Source organism: Astatotilapia calliptera, chromosome 6, assembly GCF_900246225.1.
Source record: "Astatotilapia calliptera chromosome 6, fAstCal1.2, whole genome shotgun sequence".
Classification (NCBI taxonomy): domain Eukaryota; kingdom Metazoa; phylum Chordata; class Actinopteri; order Cichliformes; family Cichlidae; genus Astatotilapia; species Astatotilapia calliptera.
Genome location: NC_039307.1, coordinates 36,590,081 through 36,599,298, shown reverse-complemented (window position 1 = coordinate 36,599,298; position 9,218 = coordinate 36,590,081). Strand labels below are relative to the sequence as shown.

At 37.5% G+C, this 9,218-nt stretch overlaps 1 protein-coding gene across 1 annotated transcript in view; it reads left to right on the top strand.

Annotated features, from left to right (window-relative positions):
* The first annotated feature begins 2,297 nt into the window (after positions 1–2,297).
* tpcn3 (two pore segment channel 3) overlaps positions 2,298–9,218 on the top strand; it is a 30,949-nt gene continuing 24,028 nt past the window's right edge. The window contains exons 1-5 of the mRNA XM_026171996.1: positions 2,298–2,713; positions 4,495–4,577; positions 5,149–5,263; positions 8,125–8,253; positions 9,086–9,202. Coding sequence (XP_026027781.1) covers positions 2,624–2,713; positions 4,495–4,577; positions 5,149–5,263; positions 8,125–8,253; positions 9,086–9,202 — 534 coding nt within the window. The 5' untranslated portion in view covers positions 2,298–2,623. The remainder of the gene's footprint in view (positions 2,714–4,494; positions 4,578–5,148; positions 5,264–8,124; positions 8,254–9,085; positions 9,203–9,218) is intronic.

Sequence of the window (9,218 nt, the reverse complement as noted above, 5' to 3'; positions counted from 1 at the left end):
GCTTTTTATGGATGATGTATCTTTTTTTTTTAGCTTCATCAACAACATCCAGCTCACACTGGGGCAGTTTGCAACACGTGTGAAGTGACTGGGATGAAAATTAACAACTCAAAATCTGAGGCCATGCTCTTCAGTTGGGAAAAGATGGAGTACCCACTTAGGGGTGTTAAATACCCCAACTCTTTGATCTTTGGGCTGAAGGAGGAACAACAGGAGCAAGTTACTGTCTCAGGAGGAAGAGCTAAAGATTGAGAGACAACTAGTATTTCACCATACTAGTTGTGATGTGGATTCTGTACACATCTGCTATGATGAAGGGAGAGCTCAGCGTGGAAGCTGACGATTTACAGATCGATCTACCATCACCTGTGGTCACAAGCTCTGAAAAATGAACTGAAAGAATGACATCTCAACTACAAATGGCAGAAATGAGCTAACAGGCTTAAGGATCATCCACAAAGCTTCACTCCTAAAAACATAAAAAAGGTCAGTGCTCTTTAATTAATTAATCATTAATTTATTGAATTGAATTCAATTTTATTTGGATAAAACAAAATCACTAAAACAGTTGCTGCCAAGTGGAGCAGTTTAAATATCTTGGGGTCTTTTTCAGGGGTGAGGAGAGAAGGGTGCAAGATAGTGCACCAATCAGTCTGTCAATATCTGCAGGGATGTGGATGCTGAATCATTCTGTCGTAGTGAAGAGAGAGCTGAGCATAAAGGGGAAGCTATTAATTTACTGGTCGATCAATGTCATTTCCCTCATCTGAGGTTATGACCTATAATAGTGGCTGAAAGAATGAGATAGTGGACACAAGTGGCAAAAATAAGCTTTCTGGCCTCTCCCTTAGAAACAGGGTGAGGAGTTCAGTCATTTGAGAGGGGCTCAGAGTACATCGGGCAGATTAGGGTCCCACTTGCATGAGCTGTTCCCACTATTTACACTATGTGTCTACACAATATTTGTGGTTGAAAAACAGTAGGATGAAGTTTACACTTTTTCTTTTCCTACCCACTTTTTTCAAATCCCATTGTTTATAAATCAATATTCAGAATTTGACATTATATTATCCATGCATGTTTAACTATATACAAGTCTACACTCATATACAATACACACATAAAACGAATTAAGCATATAAACTAAAACAACAACAAACTACAACACCCAGAATCAGAAACGTTATTGTCATTGTCACGAGAACAACGAAATTAAGAATGATTAACCCTATGATTAACATTCCAATAAATCTCTTATCTTTTTGAAAATTGTCTCTCTCTCCAATTTTATCCTCCGGCTCAGTGCTGGTGAAATTATTTTGGGTCTTCCACTTGACTTTTTTGTTCCATAACCCTCAGGATCATTTAAGAAATTCCAAATGACTGTCTTACTGTATCCCACCTCAGCAGCGACGCTGCAAGAGACCGTGCTTATGCAGTTCAACAACCCAACCACGTTCAAAAAGGGAACTTTTTTTTTGCCTTTGCCATCAGAAAGTTATGACAGTGAGACTACCTGACAGAAAATGACAACGAAACCACATTTTTGCACAGAATTGGCATTTTAAAGGCATGTGGTTCTAAGATTTTGATCATCTGTAAAACAGCCTGTTTCAGTTTAAGCATTGTTTTCAATAAATTGCATGTTCAAAAAAACGTTTTCTTACGTTATATTGTAGGATGAAGACCCTACAATAACGCAAAAACTTGTATTTCTGTATATTCTCCTAATTTTCCCACTATTTGAAATGCCTCTGACTCTTTCTCCCAGTTTCCGTTATCGTGCTGAGTCACATGATACCACATGGTGCTTTTACTGTCTCCGAGTAATGTCTGAAAAATACAACAGCATAGTAATACGAGTTCAACAGTGAAAACGGTGGGCATAAAAGAAAAAAGCACCAAAAATAATTCTTTTATAGAAACCACTACAAAGGAATAAGTATAGAACAAATTAAATTGTAGAGGTTAATTGGACAAGAATAAAAAGGGACATGTAACAATGACATGTAGCAACAATGCTACGAAAATAGGATTTTTCCTTTTACTTATTTATTCAAAGTTTAAAAAAAATCTTCAACCTTTTATGCATTTATTGTTGATTTTCATTGAGACATTTGGTCAACTACTCTAAATCTGGTTAAAACGTAACATTTTGCGTTTTGTAAGTCTATTACTTACTCGCTATCTGCAACTTCGTTATTAGGGAATATGAGATAGTTTGTTGTTGCTTTGTTTAATGGTAATCAGCCTGTTTTACACATCACTGTATTTTTTCCTCCTTATTCATTCCGCTGGTCCGTGAAGTCAGCAAGAGTCGTGGTTTATTGGAGCAAGACTTGAAGCGGCTCTGACCAGATATCAGTAGGCTGAGATAGATGGCAAGCGGTTGTCATTTTTATGCCACTGGAAAGAAATCCTCTGATGCGAATCTCGTGGATGACGCTTGATGTGACGTTTACGTCAAAAAGTGCGACTTAAACTAAGTTTGGATATATGTTTTTCTTTTTTTCACCACTTAGAAACGCCGAGGAGCTGGTAGTGAAAGTTTGGAGACATTTCGAGAGTCATTAAAAAGTTAGAAGAAACATTTTGGGACGTTTTGTGTCGGTCGTGTTGAGAGATGTCTGAATCAGAGAAGAATGAAAACATTCCCGAAGCGTCTGCAAGAAAAGGAAATTCAAACACAGGGAATACAGCAAAAAGCGAAGAGGTATGACACAGCTGGACGCTCCTGCACAACTACAAGTGATTATAATGTGATTGTGCAGGTTTTCTGTCAGCGGATGGCCTGGAGAACGTGCAAATGATTCCACGACTGCAGTAAACTGTTGGACTCTTGTCCTTTAAGCCCCATAAAGCACCCATCACTAGTATACAGCTTCCAACTTCCCTAGTTAGTTCTCTGTTAAAGATGAATTTATTGTGCATTAAGTGAATCATTGACAAATAAAATAGATTTTATTCGATAGCTTTGGACGACTGTTTAAAAAACAAAAAAAAGGGGACCCTTTTTTTTCACGGACCATTTTTGACAGATGGTTCAATGCTTGAAACAATCTATATGTTCCTTCCACTATTTGAGTGAACTGCCTTCTATATTAAATCACTGTAAATCACCTTAAAACTCTCTCGTCACAGCTCAGGACCTGCTTGCCAGTGATTCTTACCAGTTGCACTATTCTTTGCTAGCCTTCAGGCTCATGCACTGTGGTCACCAATTAATCAGACAGCATAGACTTGACCTCAAACACAGTTTTGTGTTTAAGTGCACTAGTCTTTTGGTGCTTGGGATGTATATTGGCCCTGAACCAAGGATCCATCACTGAGGTTCTGTCTAGCAGGTCACTGCTGACCCTGAGTCTGTGCTTCTGCAAGTTGTTTTCATTTCCTCAACCTTTCGGTGAAGCTGCTGATAATTACAGTGGGTAAAATAAGTATTGAACGTGCCACCAATTTTCTAAGTAAATATATTTCTAAAGGTGCTTTTGATGTAAAATTCTCACCAGATGCCAATAACAACCAGTTCGGTCTACACATGTAAAGAAATCTAACCACAGATTACCATAAATTATGTGTAATAATGAGAAATGACAGAGTGGAAAATGTATTGAACATGCATACTATCATTTGCCTTTGTTTCTCTGTCTGAAATCTTGCAGTGAGCACCTGGTCGTGGCCGGTTTATGGTGAAATAATGTTCTTTCAACTTCCGGATATTGGCTTCAAAAGTGCTCACTGGAACCTTCAGTAGTTTCTTCTGTAAATTCTTCTGTAACCAATGCTTTCAGTATGTTTTGCAACAATAAGGCTTCAAAGGTCTTGAGAGTCCTCATTGGTTTTACCCATGTTTCTTATGAGACATGTTTTTATAGGCCATCAGTTTGAATGAACCAACATCAATTTGAACCAAGTGGCAGGACTGCTTACTGATATTATTCAGCTGGTGTCATGACTTTCCATGCCTTTTTGTACACCCCTTTCTTAGTGTGTTCAGTATGTTTTCTGTATCATTTCTTATATTACACATAATTTATCGGGATCTGTGCTTTGATTTCTTTGCATGTGTGGATTGGATGGTTTCTCTGGTGAGAATTTCTTATCAATAGCAACAGTTTGTCACATGGTCAAAACTGATTTTGCCTGCTGTATCTCACACAGAGAAATGGCTTAGGTAAGGCTGTTGTAATTCATGCTGTACCTTAGCCAGTGTGCCTATGGATAATACCATAATGATGGTTTACACTTGATCTCATACCATTCATATATGTATCGCACAAGCCGGCCGAAAAAACAAAAAACAATCCACTAACAGACAAAGGAAATGTGAGAATTAAGGAAACAAACAACTATATGTAACTAAAAAAGACAATCAGATAGTAGATTGGTTTTAATTTTTGTTAATTTTTCAGCGTTAAATACCTTTTATTTTGCAGATCTTCTTATATTGAGAGTAATATTTAAATGCTTTAAATGCCCTTCTGTGTGTTTCAGGATTTTAACTTGGCTGCCATCTATGTGTCAGATGCCCAGTACAACAGAAATGTCTACTTTGACACATCACCTCAGGCTGTCAGGTGCGGCTTTCACATCCATCCATCCATATTAAATATGTGGAAATTCTATAATTATTTTGTTTGTCTCTGCTGTATTTCTGTTGTGCTGATTTCTGTACACACGTATATTTAATCTGTTCAGCCTGGAAGATGTTTCACTCCTCTCCGTCTCCTCTTAATTTTTGACCAGCAGTTTGAACATGTCAGACTAGAACAGTTTCTTTTAGCTCTGTTTACGATGACTTTCTTTGCCTGTGCTGACTGGTTGGTATTTTTTTTATTCTGTATATTTACTGTAAGGTGTCATAACTTTATATTTCACTTTTAATAAATACATATTAGTCTTTATAACAGCTTTAAATCAACATTGTTGAATGGATAATTTTTCATGTAGAATATATTGTCCCAGCAAATGCAACATTTTCTCCTGTTTATTAGTCAATCTGCTATGGCAAACTATGAGGGATGTGAAATGACTTCCCCCTAATGTGAAATGCATTTGGATGTGAGGACTTTAAGTTATAGCATGCAGTTTGGATTGAATAATGAGTGTGAGTTGCTCTAATATCCAACTTTGTGTGTGGATTTTCAGACTGTATATGCTCTATAATCATTGGGCCCTAAAGGTACTCCTCTACTTCTTCATGCTGGTCAATCTGTCTCTTGCCATCTTCGAGGATCCAGCTGTATACCCTCTGCCTATATGGGTAAGACTGCAACTGCCACACAGAGACACTGTCCTGTTTTTATAGTTTCTCTTTTTAATGTGCAGGCTAAGGGTGCCGAGAGGAATAAAAGGTTTGTCAGCAGCGCCAAATGTCCAAACAATCGTAAGTGCTTTTTGAAAAATTCAGAGATGCAGACAGTATTGGAACTGATATATCTGAAATATCTGAGCCTCTGTCATGCTGATTGAAGCAGAGTCTATGAAAAAACACTATAAGAGTTATTCTGATATAAACTAAGTACTAACTAAGTGATGTTCTGAGGGCTCTTGTAAATCTAAGTTTCATTTTGGTTTAAAGGCTGACTAGTAATTAAACTTATACAGATGTTAAATTTAGCAAGTATGTAGCAAAATTAATGAATGCAAAAAAGTGAAATATAGCAGTTTAAATAAACAACTAGCATACTTTCTTACTAGTTTGTTTGTTTTTGTTGTTGTTGTTTGTTAGTTTTTTCAAGGCACTTTTTATTGTAAGGTAGACCCTACAATAATACATACAGAGAAAAACCCAACAATCATATGACCCCCTATGAGCAAACACTTTGGTAACAGTGGGAAGGAAAAACTCCCTTTTAACAGGAAGAAACCTCCAGCAGAACCAGGCTCAGGGAGGGGCGGGGCCATCTGCTGCGACCGGTTGGGGTGAGAGAAGGAAGACAGGATGAAGACATGCTGTGGAAGAGAGACAGAGACTAATAACGAGTATGATTCAATGCAGAGAGGTCTGTTAACACATAGTGAGTGAGAAAGGTGACTGAAGAAGAAATATTAAATGCAATAGAAGCCAATAGAGGGGAAATCTGCTCTCTCTTTCTAGTCCCTGTCAGGACTCTTGCTGCAGCATTTTGGATTAGCTGAAGGCTTTTCCGGGAGTAAGACATTCCTGCAGTTTAACTAATTGGTGTGTGAGATCTGGTATCATGGATGGATAAAGCTGTGTGTTATCTGCAAAGCATTAAAATGTGTGAAGTCTATTAGTTAGATATGATACAAAACAATGCAGAGCAGTACCTGTAATACCTACAGCGTGCTCTAATCGCTCTAATAGGATATTATGGTCGACAGTATCGAACGCTGCACTGAGGTCTAGCAGGACAAGCACAGAGATGAGTCCACTGTCAGAGGCCATAAGAAGATCATTTGTAACCTTCACTAAAGCTGTTTCTGTGCTGTGATGAGCTCTGAAACCTGACTGAAACTCTTCAAATAAGCCATTCCTCTGCAGATGATCTGTTAGCTGTTTGACAACTACTCTTTCAAGGATGTTTGATATGAAAGGAAGGTTGAGATTGGCCTATAATTAGCTAAAACGGCTGGGTCTAGAGATGGCTTTTTGAGTAACGGTTTATCTACTGCCACCTTTTTTGGCTTCACTCCTTGACAATGCGAATTAGCAATAATTCCTCTTCCATTTTTATATAAATAGACTTCTCCCAGAGCTTGACAGACTTCAACTCCAACATTTTGGACTGCACCTGGCAATTGTATTTCTTGGTCTGCTCCCCAGTCTTGGTGAGCCTTACTGCTGCTGGTTCTGGCTAGAGTGAACGGCGAGCTCACAACAGGTGTCTAAAGCACAACAAGAGTTACAGTCAAGTACAGTCAATACGCTTGGATGGATGAGGTCTATTATGGAGACACTATCATATGTCTGATCTTTGATAATGATTGAGACACAGCAGCTCAAGATGTTTAGTTCTAGTATAATGTTCTAATCACTTAAAATAAGCTGCTTTTCTATCAGCAGTAATTTGTTACCAACTACACACCGCTATAGTTTTTATGAAACTGGGAGATAGTGGTATTAGGGTATATATTATATTTTGATGTAGCTACAGTCTTTCTATGTCTTTCTATATCAGTCTCATGGCGACTGAGCCTTCTCTGTGGCAGATCCCGCATTAGATCTGCACAAACACGTGATCAGTTTAAATCGTTACCGAAGACACATTTTTATCGTCTGGCTTTTAACAAACTTTGACCTAAACATTTTGGTTGTAACAGCCTTAGTTGTTGTTTTAGTTGTTTTTATTGATTTACTTTATTTATTTTTTCCATATTTTACTGCATCATTGTTTTACATCTTATTTGTTTCAGTGGCATTTTACATGGTTATGCACTTTGTGCAGTATGGACGGTTTGGAAATGTGCTATATAAATGAACTTGACCTTGAACTTGACCCTTGACCTATATGTAAAATGTGCAATCATTGAAATTCCAAATTGGAGTTCAGTAATAGCTGGTAATGTAAAAGTAATTAATAACACCATTAACTTTGACTGACTCTAATGTAATCTTCTGTGGCTTGTATGAATAGAAATACTAATTACTGTCTACACCTCAGCATTTTATTATAAAAAGACTGAATAGATTTTCAGGCCATTCAACATTTTACCAGTCCTGAAGAATAGAATACAATAGAATAAAATTCAACTTTATTGTCATTGCACATGTCACAAGTACATGGCAACGAAATGCAGTTTGCATCCATCCAGAAAGTGCTTTAGTAATAATATATAATACAGAATTTGGATCTATTATAGTATGTTACATGTACAAGGTATGAAGGAATGTTATGAATATACTATAAGTATGCGCAGGCTATGAACAGGTTATGCATATGTTTAAAAATATGAAAACTATACAGGTTGTAGATATACAATTGCAAGTATTAATAAACAGTTGGAAAACTATAATTATTGTATTGTACAGTATGATGGTCTATACAGCAATTACAGTAGTGCAGCTGAGATCAGTGAAATAGACTAGCTACTGTGAGGTCCAAGAAGTTAAATTATTATCAGAAGTATGGTCATGTGTTGTGTTATGTTGTTTTTCAGGCCACCATGCTGGTGGAGATACTCTGTCTGCTCATCTTCACCATTCGAGTCATTCACTATGCCAAGGTGATTCTCCGTGACAAGTTCTGGAAAGATCCCAAAAATATCTGCATCATTGTCATCCTCACGGTAGGAGTGCCAATCTGCATTATTATTGTGGGAGGGGTTTATACACATTATTAGTATATATGTATTTTTAATTGGAAGATTTTGGAAGAAGGCTCCTCTAACTCAGACAGAACCAGAACAAGTCATTGTAAAGATGTTTTTGACTAAGTACTTAGGAAGAGGTTATACATTCCTGTCAGTTGGTGAGTGTGCAGTGTGCACCCAGAGGACTTCCTGGTTTAGGGTCTGAAAGCTGAAACTGTTAACGTGTGCTGAGCTGCAGAGACAGGATGTGCTGAGAAGGCTTTCCTCTTGTTGTGAAACAACCTTTAGCCTAAGATGTTGCTTTCTCAGCACTACCAAAGTAGTAAAGCTTCCTTGTGACTCAGTGATTCTGAGGCTCTCAGTCACAAATTTTCTTGCACAACTTTTTATTTTCTGGAATATTTGGAATAAGTTGTTATTTTGTTTGTATTATATATGAAATCATTTTCATTTCAAAGAAGACTGTCCTTCTACTACTGCTCAAATAATTTCATTTTAGAATAATCCTGTTTATTCTTATCTAGCTAGTTTGGTCATGGAAACACTTTAAGTATTGACATATGCATCTTGAACTGCATCTGACTCTTTGAAATGCAAATAGATAGTAAATACTAGCATTGAAGCTGGTATTCTTTCAATGTGTGTGAATGTTAGAAGCACTTGCATAGAAAAAAGTGCTTGTGCGACTGGGTGAACGAGGCAAGTTGTATAAAGCGCTTTGATTGCTCAGAGTAGAAAAGCACTATATAAGAACCAGTCTGTTTACCATTTACCATTAAATGACTTTGTTCTTTTGTGCATTGACTAGCTCACTTTGGTTGATATGATCATTTATGGAGCATTGAAAGCTGCAAATTATTATGGTGTTCGCTGGTCCAGAGTCCTGCGGCCGCTTCTACTGGTCAACGTCACAGAGGGACGGCAGGTAATGGCTGAATGTT